This window comes from Alosa sapidissima, chromosome 24 (assembly GCF_018492685.1).
Source record: "Alosa sapidissima isolate fAloSap1 chromosome 24, fAloSap1.pri, whole genome shotgun sequence".
NCBI lineage: Eukaryota > Metazoa > Chordata > Actinopteri > Clupeiformes > Clupeidae > Alosa > Alosa sapidissima.
In genome coordinates this window covers 507026-529472 of record NC_055980.1, presented here as the reverse complement: position 1 = coordinate 529472, position 22447 = coordinate 507026, and the positions used below count along the sequence as shown (strand labels likewise).

The window sequence follows — 22447 nt, the reverse complement described above, 5'->3', positions numbered from 1 at the left end:
CATGACCCATCACTGAATTATGCCTATATTTTGCTGGTGCTAGCTAAACTCAAACTGACTTTCACAGTGACAGCCATACGATTTTTTTTTATGCCAGAGAGGCAGCTAAGTCAGTCATGACAAACGGGAGGATGCTAACGTTAAATATATTATACTTTCATGTTTTTATTTTGTCACTTTCTTACATCAATATGATCGTCACTTATATCAAAACATGGTGGATGCACATCAATACTATCTCATCTAATGAGAAAAGACACTGACGCTTGTTAGAAGCCATAACTCCAGAGGCACCGTAAGTCCTCAGCCGGTCAGTCAACAGGCTAAACTCAAAAATACCGGAGAAATGTCCTATAGCGACCTAGCCATTTAAGTGTGTCAAAATAGAAGTCTGGTGTTTATGTATCCACTAACGCTGTATTATTTCATGTATGAAGGTTATACTGTAGCAGATGTCTCTTTAAGAATTGCGGCCGTTACAGGAGAATATAGAACGGCCGCTACGGGGTATAGAGGGTTAATGGCACCTGTACCGAGGAAGTGCAAGATGAAAACAAAACAAGAAAATAAACTAAAGCATGGACATAGACACTTTTACAGGGCTCCCTAATGCTAAGTATCAAAATAATGTTCAATTGAGCTATTAGGCCTATTATGCTGTCGTGTGTAGCCTATACTTTTTGGGTTTTAATATGGAGGGTGAGAATGTTACTTGAGTTCTGTTGCGATTATTGTGTAGTAGGATGATGCGGAACCATTGTTTTTTATTTTGATTCATCGCCCACCCGCCGGACCGGGCCCCCGAAAGGAGGGTAGGCAGGACACCGTTCTGTGAATATCTCTAGAACAGTAGGGCCTAGGATAACCAACTTTAGATCGGCACATAACTTGGGCGTCATAATTGAGGACCAACTTAAAGGAACCGTATGTAAGATTGTGGCCAAAACTGGTACTGCAATCACTTTCAAATTACTGTAGAGCGGTGTATCCCCTCCCCCCTGACTGGCAGAGCTGGCAACCGGATCTGGATGCCGAAACACTACTGACTTTGTGATTAGTAGATAGGTGGAGGGTGGCGCATCCGGCCAAAACACAACATGACATCAACATCAGTTGAGGGCTGCAACTTCACATTTTAAATGACAATATCCTGGCCGGACTACTGTTGTCAGTGATATAAGTATTTGAAATGAACATGATTTCTTAATGTCTAGTGACATATCAGGGCCATTTTATGACTAATTGAAATACATTTCTTACATATGGTTCCTTTAACTTTTCTGAGCATGTAGCCTCAATTGCAAAATCATGTCGGTTTATCCTTTACAGCAGGGGTCTCAAACTCAAATGAGCTAGGGGCCAATTCTGCCAACGTCATCTGATTGGAGGGCCGGCTATTTCTGAAAATGCAATGTTCTTTTTTTCAAATACCACACAAAACTGCAAACAGAAAGTGCAAGTGTTTTTTTTTTATCTAGTTTTAGACACCTGTGCTAGCAACCTTAGCTTATACATAAAATAATGATAAAATAAATATTAATACAAATTATAAAATAAATGAAAAACATAAAAACAGGTATGTGTGTGTGTTTCACACCAAATAAAAATATTTCCTCTCATAACTTTTTTAAACCTGGCAAACTAGGCATCAGGGTTAAGAAAGCAACACCATTGGATTTTGATATCAAAATTTCAAAAGGCCATGGCTTGAAAGTGGTCAGAGATAAAGACCTACTGTAAAGTTTATGAAGGGGGTAAATTTACCCATCTAATTTATCACTGGATGGCAAGCAGGGGAGACCGGGGACAGTTGCAACACTTTTTGCATTTGGCTCTGTTACTCAGAGACGGTTTGGATTACACAAAAAGTCAAATTTTTTATACAATACACTTACATATGTCTGTTAATAGTCTAAACCATTTAAAGATAATTACAGAATCTACATTTTTCACAATTTGCATTTGAATGTAAGGAGTCATGTAAGGGCCCAGGGACAGTTGCAACATTGTTTGGGGATGGTTGCAACATGTTAAAAATACAATATATTACAATATATGTCAGTGCAGCAAAATGATTATTTTTGTATACTGATACAAGTTATGTAAGTTATAATAATATTACAGTGTTATTTATTCACTAGCTTTGATTAGATGACAATTATAGATTTGTCTAGATGAGTAGGCCTTATGTGCAGATGTCAAATATTGAAATTGATATAAAATACAGTAGTACTTTAGTGACATAGGAAGAATGGAACAATTTGGGAGGCAATTCACTTTTATTTAGACTATTGTCATGTAAAACATGTTTTTAAAAATATATATTTTATATTTTATATTTATGCATTGTACGGGACTGTTGTTGCAACTGTCCCCTTTCCTGTCAGCCATGATAAAACCTGATGTGCTAGCTAAACAAGGGGACCTTGACACATGCTAACCATAGTAGCTTAAAGTTAACATATCACTCATTTAAATCATATAAGTTTGAGCTGAATCACAAAAACAGTGACAGCAGTTTAACAGAAACAAAGCTCAAGAAAATAAATACTTTCATACCTAAAAAAAACTGTTTTTTTACAATAAATCCTGGAGCAGTTCAGGAATCTCCTTGCTTTTTCTCTGCTAGGGGGGGCATCCAACTGAGCATAATGTGAGTGTCATCACTCTACCTTGTTTCTGATTGGAGAAAATTGACATGTTGCAACCATCCCCGGTCTCCCCCACCTCAAATTATGCACCTTTCAGTAAATACTGGATGAACATAGTTAAGCAGGTTTACTTAACTTTTTTCACATTACCCACATAACAAATTAACAGGAAAACACCTAAGATGTATACCAACACCTAAGATGTTGTGGTTTAGTAATAGATTACTACAATATAGGCCTACAATAAAGTATTCTGGTCAAACAGTTCCTATCGCCGGTAATCTGCAGTACCCAGAAGTTCGCATCATATTGCGGGTGACTTTGTAGTTCTTTAGAGCCCTATTTCTACTAGCCCTGCTAGTAGTACCACATCCGGACACCATCATCACGATTACCACTGCAACCTCCAAGCTATGTTGGGCAGAGGGTCGAAACAAGCATGGTATGCTTAGTGGACACCGTTGTATACGCACCTCCATTCACAGACGCACCGTGACTATCACCGTCATAGACGATCGATCATAATCTCCAAAAGGATATTCTTCTTCAGAATTAGAATAGGTGAATAACATAGCTTACCTAAGACTTCATCACACGTGAACGTTTTTCAACATTTGGTGTAGGCCTATTTCTGCTTAATTTCTGCTTCAATTTCTGCAACACTATGGCCTGCATCGCTTCCGCATCATTACATATGCACGTCTTTGTGTTTGTCGCGTGTAATACAAGTATTTCCTGAAAACTTTGCGCAGCGATTTTGGGTTTGAATCAAGCTCTGGATGTCTTGCACATAGTGGAGCAGAGTAGGCCTACAAATGAGATTTGTCACCGTACCTGGATCTATCGTCTATTTTAATCAGTATCGTTGTTTGTCGCAATTAATAGCCTCAAGGGCCAGATTACATTATTATTTTGTCATACATCGCGGGCCGGAATTGGGCAGGACGCGGGCCGGGTGTTTGAGACCCCTGCTTTACAGCATTAGGAAGATCAGACCTTATCTGACACAAGATTCCACACAACTTCTTGTACAGGCAATGATTATCTCCTAGCTGGACTATTGTAGTTCATTGTAACTGGCCTACCTGCTTGTGTAGTAAGATTGCTGATTCAGAATGCTGCAGCACGCCTGGTCTTCAATCAGCCAAAGAGGACACATGTAACTCCTCTCCTGGTTACTCTCCACTGGCTCCCTATAGTGGCCAGAATTAAGTTTAAATCTCTCACTTTGGCCTATAGGACACTGACTGGATCTGCTCCCTGCTATCTTAATTCAATGATCAAGATGTACATCCCCAACCGCCACTGCGGTCTTCTGATGAGCGTCTGTTGTGTTGATCAGCCATAAGCGCTAGTTCAAATTCAAGACTTTTCCTCAGTGGTTCCATGTTGGTGGAATGAGTTGCCCAGTGGTCTCCGATCCTGTGATAGTTTTGGGTCTTTCAAGAGGGGTCCAAAGGCTGTTCTGTTCAACACGCACTTGATTGAATTGACATTGTTGTTTATTATTCCCCCCCCCCCCAAGAAAAGAGACAGGTTGAGTTACAAATTATGACATAACCATCAACACAAACAAGCATTTAGAAAGCATGATTATTGCAGAACTTGAACAGGATTATTCATGTTTTTCTCTCACCTTTTTCATTTACATTATTAGTATTAGCCACTGTACAACTGTACACTGTAGGCCACTGTACAAACTATTACTATTTAGAATATACAGTGCTGTGCATAAGGTAAGAGCATAAGTTGCATAAGTTAACTTTAATGCCGTGACGGCCTGTGACGCTTGCTTGACTCTCACGGTTTTAAGCCAACTTAGTAGCGTTGTTGTGCATGGTGCATAAGAATATGTGGATGAAATGAATTATGTTTCCCATGTCATTTGGTAAAATAAATGGTCAAAAACTCGAAGAAAATCTATTTTGGATTATAGCAGATAAGTGTCTTGTATCATATCTATAATTTTGGTGAGCTCTACAGGAATTAGAAACTCTCAGATGTAAATGGTTGCGTATCCTATTACTCAAGTTCAATTAAACCCACCAATAGGCTAGCTTGACCTTAGTTTCACAGCCTAGGTACAGTGGGCATCGCTTTCAAATGGCCACTTCAGTCGCGCATTACGAGGCGTGAAGCTGCGTGAAGCTTTAGTACCACTTTCAGCCACTGTGCGTCGCTCTGCCACTGTACATCGCTCTGCCTGCCGCCCCTTCTGAAAAAGCTCGATTTACCTCGATTTAGGCTACTTGGGTATGGCTTAAGGCAAGTCCGTTACACGGTGGTAACGGACATCGAAATTTGCTGTCTACGTTATTGTCAGTGTTGGGTTAACGCAACTACGCAAATCAAAACAGTGTTGTGATAATTGAGCCAGTAGAGAAATAACTGTTCAGAATTACTCTGTAGCCTTGGGTAGGCTTCTGCGAAGTTTTTAACAGGCTACGCTATAGAGGCTTAGACAACTATAACCCACGTTTTGGTTTCGTAAATTAATTTGCCCTACTTCTTGACTGCAATGTAGTCAATTGACTGCTTGACATGTCATTTTTATTTTTCTGTACAATAAACAACTACATCTGCTTTATGCCGCAGAATTACATTCATATTTGGAACTTACATAGTCCAATGCATCGTTACACTACGTTAGTGTTTCCCAAAACCATAGTAGCAATGAACGTTCGCAACCACTATCGTAAAGTTGTGTAGTTGCAACTACACCTCTCGACCTGTGGTAGAATGCTAGTAGAAGCATAGTTCCAGGGATCTTCATGTCAAAGACGTCACTGACGCCAGTTATTTGTTTGCAAATTAATAATTATAAATATATTTAGGTTTCTAATTGATATTTACACTTCTAACCACCATACATCCATATTTTATAATGCCCAAGGCAGAAAATACATAAATTAAAAGTCAATTTGCAGCCATGTGCACGTAAGTAAAAGTCACACACCTGCAGATAATAATAAGGTGGTGCGCACTTTTTGACGAGTCAGCTGAGAATATGTAGCCTTTGATTTTCATGGAGGGGCGGGGGGGTCCTTGTTAGTTTACGCAAACCAAGCCAAGAAGGCTGATTCTGATTTTGATAATATGATCTGCACAAAAGATAAACTTAGGTAAACAACGATGTCAATATTGTTGTCAAAACCTTAACCCAGATTCGAACTCTTGGACAGGGGACTGGTAACTGCTGTGCAACGGCAGCTGTCATCTGCCGGCCTTAACGCAATGCGCCACAGAAGTATGTGCAGGTGCCCGTTCACGTGCTACTAAACGTCATTAACCACCTTAGTCCAGACTACTGAAGTTTGGAAACTATCATGGTCCAAACTTACAGTACTATGTAAGTACGACAGTTTTGGGAAACAGTCGTAACTTACATGTTGGTTAGTTGAACGATGCATCCTGTTAGTAAAAAGCTAACCTCCGTAGTTGTACGGGAAACGCACCCCAGATCAGCTTGTAGGCCATTAGCAATCTGTTTATTTTATTTTATTTTATTTTATGAAGCCTACACAGTAGATCACATGCCACATTCTCAATAGACAGATGCAATAGCCATTGGTCAAATATTGAGTATAAAGCAATTAAGATAGTACCCTATACAAAAAGTACTTCATACCATCATAAAAAATCGTTAAAACAAATAGCATTTTGCAACTTGACAAAACACTGGATTAAATATCGTAGGCACAGGAGAAAACTTGTACATCCATTGGCCCATGGGGAGATCACATGCCAGTTGCCTTTCCCTTCAGTGCTATGACTCGTTCGGCTGTGAGCTTGTTGCGCCAAAAAAAAACTATTGCAGATATCAATGCGTCTTTGTTCATGGGTTTGGCCTCACAGCAAGAGGCTTAGACAACTATGACCCACGTTTTGGTTTCGTAATTTTCCCTACTTATTGACTGCAATGTAGTCAATTGACTGCTTGACAGGTTATTTTTATTTTTCTGTACAATAAACAAATACATCTGCTTTATGCCGCAGAATTACGCACTTGGCCAGCCTATAGAACGGGCAAATTTTGGAGAGAATAGAGAATGTACGCACGCAAGAATCATCTGTAGGCTATTTGTGGCTGGTTACCAGCAAACAATGTTTAATGCATTAACTCAAGACGTCAAACATTTTCTAAACAATACAAACAGAAAGGATGCAGCAGGCAGCAAATGTAGAAGTCATATCCAGTGGAAGAACAAAATGCTGAATGAAGCCCAAAGATATGAAGGCATATCTGGCAAGTTGTTATTTTTTGAAGACGTAAATGGTTGGGCTATAGGCCTAGTTTGCAAGAAGGAGACATAAAGCGTGAGCATGCCACACTATCCACAGCTGTGGTAGCGGGGGGGGGAGGAGGATTACTGTTAGCGCAGAATTTATATAAAATTCTTCAACAGAAGGCCTGCCGCGAATGCAGGCTTGCCCAAAAAAAGGCCTGTGGTTTGTGCAGCCTACAGTAAGTAGGTCTTAGTGAGTTAGGAGTCCTCTAGACTTCTTTTCAGCTGTCTCACAAGTGGAAAGTTGCGTTCGTTGGGGGCATGGCCGGATTAACAATTCATAGACCCTTGGGAACAAATGTCTGATGGCCCCCCCCTGCCCCCCAGCCAACGTGAATCGGGCGGTCAGTTAATAGGCCTATCGTGAAGATTTGTATTGCCATTTTAAGGCACGAGCGCATCTGTGAGGCCAAGCCTCACCAAGTAGCCCGTTTGTAGCGCTCGGCTACATTACAGCCACTCGGACAAAAGACATGTAAAAAATATGTTTTGAAAACTAGCATTAAACTGGATTTGATCCCGCAAAAGCAACACACGCGTGACTCTCCATCCTGATTCCTACTCTTTGAGCCAACTAATATGTTACGCGAATCGATTAACTATTGTAGGCTACCATTAATTAATAACGTAGACAACACCCAGGTAACATGTTGTCCAGGCTATCTGAAACAAGGGGTTGCCTCTCATCTACAACAACTGGTTACCTTGGGCTGCTACAGTCGTCAGTGCACTGTGCACAGTAGGCCTATGCTACTCTTTGTGGTTGATCAACTAAAAATAAAAGATGTATTTGGTGATGACGTTATTGTAGGCCTAGTAGACCTAAATTCTGAGAAATTAAATGGTACGAGAAACGATCTACATAGCGCACCAGACCGCGATGTCTTCAAGGGTTGAATGAAGGGAGTTTGCAAAAATTAGTGTATTTTTGAAGTCAGTAAACATTCTTAAGTTTCGAATGTCTTTGTCAGGGAACATCTGTCTTTTAAAAACCATAGGCCTGGTAGTCGCTCAGACAAGGAGTTATAAGATAAAAGCAACATTTGTGTCACCTAATGCAGTTCAGTGAATTAGCAAGATACCATCAGAAGGCAACAATCATAAAGCACAGAGCGCACGCTCTCTCCCCTGCGCATAAAGCTGTCTGCATGTTGTAGGCTCGATTTGCGTGAGTTGTTTCTATCTGCTATATACATTTTAAACATTCAGGGCTGAAGACCCGACAAAGCCTTGCGTTAATTCTTCAGGTGGGAAGTGTCAGGAATTTTCATACGAGAGACGCTCTCATTGGTGGTTAGTATATGAAGTAGGGAATTGACAGCAACAGATCCAATCATGTTATGAGATGCTGAATTTAACATAAATTGCGATGTTTGAAATTAATTAAATTTACGTTTTAAGGGACTGTAAGCTGGCACACGTGGGTGCTCGATGTTTTCAGTGGGTGCCCGAGAGACGGAGCACCCACGGTATCGGCGCCTATGACAAGCGTATCTCGCGGTTGCATCCATTACAAACAAACATGCAATGTGAACGTCTGGGATTGGGGAGAGCACTAAATGCTCTTCTGAATAAGCACGAAGTCAAGCCTTTAAATGAAAAACACTCTTTAATAATCAAAGGATATAAACGCTAATGAAGTAAACTTGTGACCATCAAAAATAGTTTATCGCCTGTAACTCCGTGATAACAGGACGTAACAGGAAGGCATTTGGCTGAGATTGGAGGATTTGGAGGTTAATATGCTCTATATTTTGTCCAAATGATGTCTTTCTATCATCGTTGCACTCGGAGAAAACCAGAATGTTTGTTTAATTTGTCCTGCGTTTCTTCTACGGCTGCAACCGGGATTCACTCGCCGCTAACCAAATATTTCTTTATTAGGGCAGGGCAGGCATATTTCTGGCTATTAAATGATTTCTAAACCAGTCTGCTAAAGTCTGTGTAGGGTTTTCCAGCTCCATTTCTTTTTAAAATACACCCTGCTCACTTGAGACCTCTGCCAGTTGTTGCAGCGTCGTTGCAGCGTCACTGGAAAAATACAAATTAAAGTCGCGTGATCCCGCGCGCGGACCGCGAGGGAAGCTGGCCAAGTCGAAGCACTGCCCACTGTACATCAGCAGTTGATTGTGGAGGTGAGTGAGGGTGAGGGGGCATGCGGTGAACAGATTGGAGTAGGTGGAGGTTGAGGTGTTTGGGGTGGGCAGGCCATTGAAGCAGAAGCAGGGCAATCAAACCTATTGTGTAAGTGATTGAGCTGGTTTGCCCTCACCACATCCCCACTATGCTACCCTCCTCCTTCATGCTATTCTCCTGCAGCTCCTGCTCTACCTTCCTTCTGTTTCTAATGTTTTACCGTATGACATAGTACAATTTCATTGATCATTCATTCATTTTTAATGTAATAAATTGATGTAGGCCGATTCAGAATAGTTTCAAAGAAACACAAGGCATCTCAAGTGAACCTTTTATTAACAGTACAATATATTTCCCAACACTTAAACATTTATTTTAGGCAACTCAGCTAGGAGACGGCTGTTCTCATCTCTAGTGAGGAACTCCACTACGCTCTGTCTTCTTGCTGGCCCCATCAGTGCAGCACTCCACCAATCAGGTCTTTATGGTAGAGTGGCCAGATGGAAGCCATTTTTTTCGGGATTTTTCCAAAAAACACCTGAACCACTCTCAGACCATGAGAAGTAAAATCTTCTGTTCTGATGAAACGAAGATTGAACTATTTGGTCACAATTCCCAACGGCGGGTGTGGAAGAAACCAGGCACTGAGTCCTCCTTAATGCTTCTCTCATTTTCTCAAAGAAACTCTGGATCTCATTTATAGAGTCCATTGGGTCCTTGGTTACCTGTCTGACCAAGGCCCTTCATCCCGGATTACTCAGTTAGGCTGAGCGGCCAGATTTAGGAAGATTGTTGGTTGTTATAATGGCAAATCACTGAAGCCACTTTCCAGAAACATTGTGATGTTGTGCTGCTGACTTCAACTTAGGTCTATAGATAAGATACTGCCTATTCTGACAAAACTGGCACATACTGACATTACACACTCTCACAGTTGTACCTTTCCCTCCTCTTGGCTAGGTTCTCCTCTGTACTGCAGGATCTGCCCTTAGCTTTGCACGGAAACGTGCACCCCTCTCCTTACTAGAAAGAGCCATCTGTAAAAATGTGATTTTTTTTTTTTTTTTTTTTTTTTTTTTTTTTTTTTAAATAGGCAGAAATATGTTTATATTAATTCATAGTAGTTGTACAAACTATGTGGTAAAACAATTAAGAAATAACTAAATGATTCAGTTAATTGCTCTGTACCAGGAGAAAGTGGGCGTGGACGATGCCATTGCTTATCTCCTACACAGGACACATTCTCACCTAGACAAGGGGAAAAGTGCTGTGAGAATGATGTTCTGGTGGCAGTGTGAGTGTGATACTGCCATCAATGGGCTCCACCATGAAGTTGCGTGCCTATTTGCCTGCAGCCTCTATTGTGCCAGCCCACGTTTTCAGAAAGTATGGTGAGGGGTGTCTTGAAATGTTGAATAGACTAAAAAACTGACCGTGCAAGAGATCTATTACTCTGGTCATCTAATATGCCATACACACGGAGAGCAAAGTCAGGGCGGTCAGCTGGGTACACCCTCACAAGCCATATTTTGGAACAGGAGCGTCCTGAGATGTCTTTTCCACACACCTTAGTGCATGTGGTTGAGACAGCCGGAGTTTTTTGTACCTTAAAATAATGTTTCCAAAATCGTTTCAGTGGTTCATCAACTCGAAACAGGGTGAACGGCAATTCTGCATTCGCTTCGCGGCCCTCTATCGGCTATAACCGCACTATGTAAGTTTGCCAGATCGGGTAGCGGATTTGTAGTTCGATGGAATGAGACATAAGAAACTACAAATTTGACTTGCATCTGATGTCGCAATACATCATACTTTTATAAGTCATGCAAAATATTCTACCTTGTCTGTGGACATTGTTATTTGCAAAGTCGGTGCTGGATAAACAAATGGCGTGCGTGTGACGCTAAATAAATAAACTCTTTTATTATTATTTTAATAATGGCCATAATAATCTGTGATATGACCTAATATGCTGAGGAAATAAATTCAAAAGTTCTTCGGGAAGACGTTTTTTCAGGCCACAGATATAACGTAGGGGACACAATGAAAATAAAGTATCACTCCCCTCAATGACAACACTACAGTATTTCTTTGCAATGATGTGCGACTTTAGAGTTGATGAACTCGGTGATATACAAATTCTTTGCTTTGCTTCGATTTTTATCAACACCATCAAGCCGTTTCGAAAAGTAAATGTTCCAAACAATGATCTAGGCAGCACATTTTCTTCTCTCTCCTTCATTTTACAGTCTAATGGTTACTGACTACAACGGCTCGGGGTCAAAGGTAATACGGAATCGATTAATCTGCCTTATTTTTTTTAATCAGTTATTTTTTTCTCAAATTAATTAATCAGTTATTTTGACAGCCCTAGTATATATACTCTTTTGATCCTGTGAGGGAAATTTGGCCTCTGCATTTATCCCAATCCGTGAATTAGTGAAACACACACAGCACACAGTGTACACACAGTGAGGTGAAGCACACACTAATTCCGGCGCAGTGAGCTGCCTGCATCAACAGCGGCGCTCGGGGAGCAGTGAGGGGTTAGGTGCCTTGCTCAAGAGCACTTCAGCCGTGCCTACTGGTCGGGGTTCGAACCGGCAACCCTCCGGTTACAGTCCGAAGTGCTAACCAGTAGGCCACGGCTGCCCCGTCATGGGAAAAGTCATGGAATTTTACATTTGACATAGAGTGGCATCTTGAATTTCCCCTTGGGGATCAATAAAGTATTTATCTATCTATCTAGAGTGGGAACCCTGGAACACCTATTAATATTGGCTTCTTTTTTAACTGTACTTTTCAGAGCCAGCAGTCTCCATGATTAGAGGGATGATGCTCAGACTGAGCAGTGGGATGCAGCGCATTGTGCCAATCATCACACGCATTCATGTTCATTCCAGTCATCGCACAGCCTCCTGCACAGCTTCTGTCATAAAGCAGGCAGAACGTCAACTCACCCCTCAGGAGCTGTATGCCCGTGAGGACAAGTATGGTGCCCACAATTACCATCCTCTACCTGTGGCTCTGGAAAGAGGAGAAGGTGAGAAGTAAATTACTTATATTACTTATGTTTCATAATTAATCATGGTGTTTTGGGCACGAAAGTCATTATCATTCAGTAGCATAAAATCAAATATGTTGACGATGAGTGAGTGCATCTCTGCAGAAGGAATCTATTATCTTCTTTACATTGCGTTGACTGTGTGACTCAGGAATCTGCTTAGAATAGAGGACAGTTGACCGAAGGAAGTAATTTAATTTAACGTCATTTACAGAGATCACAAGACTGAAAGCAAATATTCCATGTATCAGTGCTGCATTAATTCCATGTAGGCTCAGTGTTTCCCCTAGAATTTTTTTCCAGCTGCGGTGCTGTTACATTCTGGCAGTAGGTAACTAAGCCATCCTAGGGGAGTCCGGGGGCATGGTTCCCGGGAAAAAAAATGAAACCCTTAAACAATAACAGATTGAGACACAATATGACAACCAGTGTTTCCCCTACAATGTATTCAGCAGCGCCACTTCTGGAATTCAAGCGCCGCTGTAAAAAAGTTGCCTAATTTAAAAAAACAAAAAAACAAAAAAAAACATGCATGTGAACTTCAGGAACAGCTGCCGTTCGTTCAGGTTCGATGTCAACAAATAATAGTAGGCTAACGTTGAAGGCGCAGTCAGGGATTCCACCGGAGATCACTTTGGTTTCTGTTTATGTTAAGTTTATTAGCAGAAAACGTAGCCTACATTATGTTAACCAAGGAACCAAATTAAACACGCCAGCGAGGTAGCTCGCCCCTACCTTCAGTAGCCTATTCCCAGATAAATTCCACACATTGTTTCTTTTCTGTTTGTTATACAGTCAATGCTTTCAAGCCCTGTGTTGCTAACATACCTAGGCTGTGAAACTAAGGTCCTATTGGTGGGTTTAATTGAATTTGAGTAATAGGATATGCAAGCATTTGCATCTGGAGATAGTTTGTAATTCCTGTAGAGCTCACCAAAATTATAAAAATGATACAAGACACTTATCTTCTATAATCCAAGATAGACTTTTCTTCTATTCTTTGAGCATTTATTTTACCAAATGACATGGAAAACATCATTCATTTCATCCACATATTTTTATGCACCATGCAAAACAACACTACTAAGTTAGCTTAAAACTGTGAGAATCAATCAAGCCTCACAGGCAGTCACGGCCTTAAAGTGACAGGCACTCAATTCGACTGCACAGCACCAATACAGTGTAATGACATGAAAGAGAATTCTATATAGTTTATACAGTGCTGTGCAAAAGTTAAGACACCCATGCTGAAATTGACTAAAGGGAGGAATAAAAAACATCTTTTGTCTTAATGCCTTAATGCAGCCGTGGCCTACTGGTTAGCGCTTCGTACTCCGACTTGGAGGGTTGCTGGTTCGAACTCCGACCAGTAGGAAGCGGCTGAAGTGCCCTTGAGCAAGGCACCTAACCCCTCACTGCTCCCCGAGCACCGCTGTTGTTGCAGGCAGCTCACTGCACCGGGATTAGTGTGTGCTTCACCTCACTGTGTGTACACTGTGTGCTGAGTGTGTTTCACTAATTCACGGATTGGGATAAATGCGGAGACCAAATTTCCCTTACGGGATCAAAAGAATATATATACTTATACTTATATAATGCTTATATAAACCTTAATTTTATAATTTTAGACATCATTCATGTTCGTGTTCATTTCGTCAGACAAGACGAGAGGAAATATGTTCGTCAACAACCTTTTTTCTTTTCATGACCAAGACGAGACGAAAACAAGACTACACTTATCTCCAGAAACACTGACTAAGACTATCTTAAGAAGCATTATTGTTGATGAAAAAAGACTAAAGACTAAAATGTTTTGCATGAAATAAAAACTAAGATAAAATCTCTTCATTTTCGTCTACAAAATGAGAAGACAGAAGACGGCTATCTATAGCTGTTACATTTTCAAAATATTCTGAATCCGAGTTCATGCACAGCAGCTTTCCTGTAGGCTAGTCTACGTGCTGTTGCTGCAACCCTGTGGCTGCAACACGAAACTACATGGAACAAGAACACTGCAAGCTAACTAAGCTTTATGCCACAATGCTACATACCCAGAAGTTGAAGCTTCTCTCATACATATACATATACAAATTAACATCCCCCAGAATGTCCATACAAAAATGTTCAGTGGGTAATGTCAACTATTTAACTAGTTACACTGATGATGCAAAGTTTGCTAGCAAGTAAGCTAATATGGAAAGTTCGCTAGCAAGTTAGCTTAGATGGAGAGTTAGGGGAAAGTGTTGCGTTTGGGCGCATATCGCCATCTAGCGTGGTGGAGTAAAACATTAATACTTGGTCAGTGTTTCTCAAACTTTTTCAGACTAAGGACCACTTAACTAACAAATAAAAAAGAAACACATGGACCACCTAGCTAAAAAAGTAGGCTAATCTTTAGATTAGGCCTACTCACTGAACCACCTTGCTTATTATCTTTGCACTTCGCTTATTGTGTCAGGGGATCCATATGATTTAAACTGGCATATCTTACATAGACAGTGTTGCAGAACTGTTTGGATTTACATACATTTTGGATTTGGTTCAATATTGCAAACAACTCCTCTATATTATATTTTACCACGTCTGCTCGCAGACCACTTGGGATAGCTTGCCAGTGGTCCCCGGACCACACTTTGAAAAACTGGTCTACGAAGATCATGACAGTGGTCCAGTCAAATCTTTTACTGTCTATGGTCAAATCCCAGCCGAGCTATAACTGTAGCTCGACTTACCTGTGGATGTAAACATACTGACTGACAAAAAAATCAGAATGAGTAATTATAACAGAGTAGCCCTGTGAACACACAATATTGTTGGAAAAATTAGATTTGTGAAACACTATTTGACTGAAATGGTAATCAGGTGGTGGTGGGGGGGGTCATCTGACGGGGACGGCGGGGGGTGTGGGGCGTTGCGCCATACACTAAAGACTCTACCATAACATATAACAATTGTTTATTAAAATAACAGTTGCAATTTTAACAAATACCATATAATAGGCTATACAACACTATACGAATATTTACAAATATTTGTGTTAAAAAATGCTAAACAACATAACAACTGAACTGTCCCACTCCTGGCTATTTTGGTGCCCATACGTAGCATAACGTTCAAGTTAGATCTTAATAGAGATTGAGAGAGAACCCGAAAAGTATAATTGTTATATAGCATGCTAGGGCTGTAACAATATGCGATTCGAAATCGAATCGTATCTCGGTACGAAAAGGCAGAACCGCGACACCCTTTCTAGTGTTTCACGCAGTGCTTTAGAGCTTATGCACCGCATAAGCAACACACATCTCCTGCTTTACTTACCGGTAGCCTACGTTGTCCAAAATGAATGAATTTCATGGGGCTACCTCTCGTTGCTTTCATTGTAGACGATGTGTTCAACTTTACCAAACAGTAGAAGTCTCTCCCCTCTCCTTGCCCCGCTCTCTCCCGCTCTCCCTCCCTCTCCTGCTCAATGAACACGCGCGGCTCGGCCAACACACTCCAAATAAAACATTCACAATCGTGAAAGCAAGGACGCATAGAAGACGACTAGCTAAATTACTATTAACTCCGCTTAGCATCATTAGCATGCAGCACATATTTGTTTAAAACTCTTGCATTCAAGTTGACTGATAATCTCAATAGGCTACCAACGTTTCCCAAAAGGGCCTGTACCAAGGAGAACAAGTATTACCTTGAAACTTACATTTCCATGGGGAAACTGAACAGTCCAATCAGACTATGAAGCTAGCCAACTATGCTACTTTGATTACAATATTTCCAGGCTTCAACCAGACAGCTGAATTAAAGAGGTAGAGTTGTAATAAAAATAGTAAAAATAAGAAGTGTGCTGTCATAAATATCAGACATTCAGTAGCCTAGGCTAAAACCTTTTTACATCAGGATATAAAATAATACAGATATATTATACTATATATTATATTGTAATCCTCTGGTGTTCTAAGGTAGGCTATTAAAATGCTGTTTAATAAAATGTCTAGCCCCCCCACCCCCAAAAAAAAACAAACAAAAAAACAAAACAATTGAGGTTTGTATCGAACCGTGGGTCAAAAATCGTGATACAATTATTGGCTACATTTTGGTGCCCCCTCTGTCCCTTGGTGCTCTATGCACAGTGTGTGATGTGCGTGGTGGTAGCAGCGGCACTGCAACTGAAACAAGAACAGTGACTTAAGTGTGTGCAATTTTAACAAACACTAGGCTATACAGACTATACAACACTGAGGTGCAAAAGAAAGTGCAAAACAAGCCCCCTTTGGTGATTGCACTCTTTTACAAGTGCGAACCATTGCTTATTTCCCTGCAGGCTCTCAGACTGTTGCCCTGCAGCCTGTTCCACAAGTCTGTCTTGATCTATACATGGAGAGTGAATGAAGTTTTGAACTTTTGTGTAAGATTTACAATTTTGATTAGAATGTTTGGCGAACGATGATGGCGCAATGACATTCAACCAGCAGATGCGGACTAGGGCTTTGACTTTTGCCCAAAAATCATATTCGAAGTTCGTTTGTTTATTAATATTAAAATTCGAATATATTCGAATATGTATTAAGAATATTTTAACCATTAAATGACTTCCGTAAGACCGATATTGGTATCAAACTTAAGTTCTATTTGTTCTGTCCACCAGAGGGCAGTGTATCAGTCAATGTCAATAGACTACGTGCACGAAAGACTGAGTAAATGCGTGTGTCAAAATTGTTATTATTGAGCATAGGGCTGGACCATACAACGATAGCGATATGTATAGCACATGTAATCGATATCAATAAAAAATACGTTCGATAGAACATTCATAATTAAAAGCAACAAACACCTCCTGCCTTATGTTGTCCATAACTAAATTCTAATTCTGCTAAATTCTAATCATCTCAATCCCCTCTATTTTCCAAGACTCAAACGGGCCTGTCCCAAGGAGAAAAAGTATTCAATTGAAACTTAAACACACGTGGGGAAACTGAACAGTCTAACCATAGACTATGATAAACTAGCAAATTAAGCTAACGTTACTTTGTTTACAATATTTCCAGGCTTCAACCAGTGCTGCTTTTCATTCAGACTTATCTGCACATTTATTTATTTGAGTGTTTTTAATGATTGTGTTGCCATTTTTTTTCCCTGTTTGCTTTGATTGATAACTAAGGTGATTTAAAATCAGAGGAAGGTTAAGTTTAAAATAAAAATGTCTATGTGGGAGCTGCTCACTAAGCGCGAACCAGCCAGGATGCTAACCTACAGGAGCCCAGATGGCCAATAATGGCCTTGCTAATGAGCTCGCGATTTCACTTCAGAAGGCGTGAAAAAAACCTCGGAATCTGAATTGAAAACAACGTTTAGGCTACAACCAAATACATTTACAAAAAAATATTTCCATAGGCTACAGGTTCGAATATTAAGAGATCCCTAAAATTCGTTCGAATATCTTTAATTTTTAAAATAATCGAATTATATTCAAATAACGAAGTTCGGAGTCAAAGCCCTAATGCGGACGCATCACATGATTCAGAGGCATATCCTACCCGTAAATCCTGAAATATTGGCCGGGATGATAATTACCAGTAGGCTATGACCATCAGTCCACGAGCACTAAAAGGCATTGTTTCGATTTAACTCAATGAAATTAAAGAGCTCTTCTTAATATTTTATATTGTTGGTTGGTTTAATACTATTGCCAATGAAAAGTCGTCCTAATGGGTCTCAACACGTCGCTCTCAAGCTACCAGTCGTTTTGCCAGAGGCTGAAGCCACTACATTTTAACACAATTGTTGCCGCGAGGCATTCCAGCCTACAAATTTAATAAAATAAAAAAGTAGGCTAAATCATGCATAATTAAAAAAATAACTCAATTTAGGCTACCGTAGGCCTACTTGGCTATATGCAATAAGGTTTCCAGTACAGCATGCAGCGCACATTCAATGAATGAATTAAAGCGACTGTCTCTCGCAATAAACACAGCGGGTGGAATTCCCGACTCATCCCACAGACTTAACATGATTCACACGAAAGAGCTTTTTCCCAGCTTTTAAATGATGTTAGTTGAGAAACGGTTCGCGAGAAAAGTAACTTTAATTTAATCATATTACATTCTGCACCCGTCTCCCTACCCATTCATCTCGGTGGAATACTTTGCGAACCTTCCCTCAACACATGACAAACCATATATCAGAATAAACAGCAGACCTTACCGAACACAAAGGTGTCAAGCATTCCCCTGTACAGTTAGCCATTCCAGAGTATGTCTATATGCATGTCTCCAATTTCGGGGTTCACAATGTGAAAATTGTTCAATACATGATTTTATAACAGGCCAAATACAAAACAAATATCGCCTAGGTATCTGTAAACATAAAAATCAGAGGATATACATATGGCAGACAGACGCTCATGAGTTCATGCTTTTGTTTTATCGCTGGATTTTAGGATAGCCTATCATGGCAACCGATTGCATTCCGAGCTACAGTCAACTCTAGCAGCCGTTAAATGACTGGAGACTTTGTGAATTTAAAGATTGTCATAAAGTGATGTCTCTGCTATTGCTGCTTTTGATCAGTTAGATTTATTTGCAATCTTCTGTGGTGGGCTGGACATAGCAAAAGCCCGCCCAGATTCCCATTTCCGCCTTAACGCATTCACACTGGTGCCGGTGTTATATGTCAACTGGCTCCCATGTTAACTGGCTGCGTTGATGACGTTTCATGATTGGTGACGAGTCTTTCACAGATGTGGCCGCTTGCAGATTTGTCACTATCTAATATAACAATGCCACAAATGGCTTTTTCATGCAGTCGGCATGGGTTAGTATTGTATAGCCTAAGTCAAGTAAATTTCACTATGACTTATCAGCTGGTTCGTGGCGCAAGTAGGCTACGTAGATGAATGGTTATCATGTAAGAGGTTTCATTTAGGAAGCAGGTTCGATACCGACGTGGAGTTAGTATTAGGCTATTTAGGTATGTATTTTTTTGGTGGCATATGGTCCAGTGCATGTAGTGTACTACAGACAATTTTGACATTTAAATAGGTCATGCATATTTGTATTTGTTCATCTCCAGATTCCATCAGAAAGTGACAAATCTGCAAGCGGCCACATCTGTCAAAGAAATGTCATCACTCGTGAAATGTCACCAACGCAGCCAGTTAACATGGGTGCTAGTTGCCATGTAACACCAGAACAAATTTTCTCGGCAAAATGTCTAGGGTGCTTGGTAGTAAATTTGGCACTTCGTCCCGCTGTTCCGCCTCTGTCTATGTGAAAGGGACAGGCGTTCCGCGATTCTGGTACATAAAATGGCGGGGATTTTGGCAGTGTGAAAGGGCTCACTCTTTCAACTTGAAAGAGTGTCGAACTGGAACTTAATAGTGAGCCATCAAATACCCCCCAGATTTCAATGCTTATCAGTCCCAACATTTAGCAATATAATCAAACAGTCCAAAAAAGTAAAGTAAATCCCAAACCAAACTGAAAATCATATTCTTTTGATAGCCTACCGCTGTATGCCGCGCCAAACGAAAAGCATGCCTCACAATAAAACGTAGAAATAAAGACCTGCCTTGATTGCCTGCCCCAAATGGAACGATGGTGTTGTAGAAAAGTAGTAGAGTAAAAGTACAGATAATTGCTGCAAAAAGTAACGAAGTAAAAAAGTCAAACGTATGCACTATAGATTCTACTTAAGTAAAGTACAAATACGTGGAACATTTACTTAAGTAAGCTTAACGTTACACAGTAACGAAGTATACTTTGTTATTTTCCACCACTGCCTAACAGGATGTGCTACCTATGGTTTAAGCATAGTATGGGGTACTGGTAGGTCATCATGAGGAGGTAGGCCAACATTTCAGAACATCGGCAAACACTGACATACCTGGTTTAGGAGCAGAGGCGTAATCATGTTCTGTCATCACCACCGAAGCTGCAACCTCCTCCATAGCCTCTTCCTCACATGGCAGGGGCTACTCCAGAGGAAGGGCTGGGCAAACGTCATGGCCTAAGCGAGTTGATGCTCTTTTATAAGCGGACTCCCTTCTTGGCAGTCCCCAGTTGTTCCACTGAAAACGGGAGGGCACAGACCCGATTTTCAGACGCTTGATGCGACCCCGATTGGTAAAGTTAGCCTCGTTAGCCGCCGGATAGCACCTGTAGCGTTAGTGTAGTCTAATTCACTAAAGTGCCGACTACAAACAAACGTGCTATAGCACTCCCCTGTTGAAGTTACTTATTAACTCTTCCCCTAGTAAGGGGCTGTACAGAGCCTGTGAATGGAGCTGAGCATATTGACTGTTAAACAGAAATGAAAAGCTTAAATCAGCTGAGAAATGCCAGCAGTTCTTTCCATCAAGTGCTATAAATAGGTTGTCTGCTGCTTAGCTACATAATTGCTTTCATAGTTCTTATGGTGTAATTAATCTCAATATCGAAACAAGTATGCATCCAACTGAGATTACAAATGTTGTTACAATACCTTGTTTTATTTTAAAGTTGGGCCATTCATCCCGGCGAACCGGTTTAATCCACTTCTTCCTTAGACTCAATTCAGTCGGGAATCCATGGGTTGGCGTTGTTTGTTCTATGTACAAAGTGGAACAGAGCAGTGACATCTAGCCTTCGTTTCAGCCATTGCTGAACTGCGCCGGAAGTGTACGTGCACAAAATTTAAAAATCCCGCCCGTGAAACCCGGAAGCGTGATAATCCCCTATTGCCTGGCTTGCCTCAGCTTCGGTCACATCCTTTTAAAACCTTTTTCTCTATCGTGAGAGTTTAATCTGCTGCCAGCTTGTTACTCCACATCGCCCAAAATGCTTGATTGCATTGCATTCTCCACATTTTTAGCTAAATTTTCATGCATCATATCAGCATTTTTGTTAATCTTTTGTAAATTGCTTTACAATTACCGTTGGGCCTAGGCCTATTGACTGGCTTGCTTCGGTCACGTCTAAAACTGCATCTTTTTCTCTCTTGTGAGCATTTAATCTGCTGCCAGCTTGTGTCTCCACATCGCCCAAAATGCTTGATTGCATTGTATTCTCCACATTTTAGATACATTTAGGTGTACCACATGGCATTTTCTTTCAGTGAATCTTTTACCTGCCCTCCTCTTGGCTGCCTTTACTCCTTTGTCTTCATTAACATTAATCTTTTTGGCCTCAATAATCTAGTTACATAGTCTCTGTTTTTGGTTTTGGATTTTGTTAAATACATTTCTAAATAAATGCGACTTATAGTCCGGTGCGACTTATGTTTTTTGTTGTTCATGACGCATTTTTTGACTGATGCGACTTATACTCAGGAGCGACTTATAGTCCGGAAAATACGGTACACATGCAAAACTGCTTGAGTGGCCTGTGCACAGAGGGGAGGGGCATGTAGAGTGTGGGGCTTAAAGAAGCAGCATGAATCAGCGTGCTGTTTGAGTTGAAATTGTATATGTCCAAAAATCCTATTTCTTACTGGAATGTGGCAAAATAATTGATTTTTCTCGATTATACTGTTTTTGTGATTGTTTGGAGCCAAAATTGAGATTGAAATTCGATTAATTGCACAGCCCTACCTTGCGGGTCAGTTCGCTAGTATATTCTGTTTACAAGACTGATTTTTAGTGGCAAGCTCCGCCAGATCTTTCCCCAGCCCGCCCCGTTGAAAAACAAAATTGACGTCTATAGATGTCATTGGCAGTCAACGGTTTTATTTAAATTGACGTCTATAGACATTATTGGCAGCCAATGAGTTAATAAAATCACTTAATATTTTGTTTCATTCAGGTTTTAGTTTTGTGGTTTACAAATGAAATGTTTTTTCTGGATTTGTAAAGCGTATATAAAAAAGTCAAATGAGATGATGAATGAAGATGTAGACAGAATAATCAGCTGTCTTAATAATGTACCCTGTGTTTTCCAGGTATTTACGTCTGGGATGTTGAAGGCCGCAGGTACTATGATTTTCTGAGTGCATACAGTGCCGTGAACCAGGGCCACTGCCATCCTAAAATCATTGCTGCACTCAATGCCCAGGCTTCCAAATTAACCCTGACATCCCGTGCTTTCTACAACAACATACTGGGTGCCTATGAGGAATTCATTACCACCTTGTTTGGCTATGACAAGGTCTTGCCCATGAACACTGGTAAGGAGCACAGCAATTTTCACTAATTCATTGCAAATTGTACATTAAAGGACAATTCCGGTCCAAAATGAACCTAGGGGGAACCATGTGTACCGAGTCTGACCTTATAACGCTAGTCTTAGGGGCACAGAGTAAAGTAATCGCTATTTCTATACCACTAAAAAGGCTCA

General features: G+C 40.6%; 2 protein-coding genes across 4 annotated transcripts in view; both read left to right on the top strand.

Moving 5' to 3' along the window:
• Positions 1-22447, top strand: part of bub3 (BUB3 mitotic checkpoint protein) — a 234451-nt gene that overhangs the window by 11104 nt on the left and 200900 nt on the right. The gene's annotated exons all lie outside the window — the stretch shown is intronic.
• The window catches only part of oat (ornithine aminotransferase), a 115534-nt gene that overhangs the window by 11167 nt on the left and 81920 nt on the right, over positions 1-22447 (top strand). Inside the window, exons 1-3 of one of the 3 annotated variants that reach the window (XM_042082913.1) lie at positions 11339-11359; positions 11880-12116; positions 22053-22277. In XM_042082913.1, coding sequence (XP_041938847.1) covers positions 11894-12116; positions 22053-22277 — 448 coding nt within the window. In that variant the 5' untranslated portion in view covers positions 11339-11359; positions 11880-11893. Of the gene's footprint in view, positions 1-11338; positions 11360-11879; positions 12117-22052; positions 22278-22447 lie in introns of those variants that run through there. The other 2 variants (XM_042082912.1, XM_042082914.1) reach the window with 2 other exon arrangements.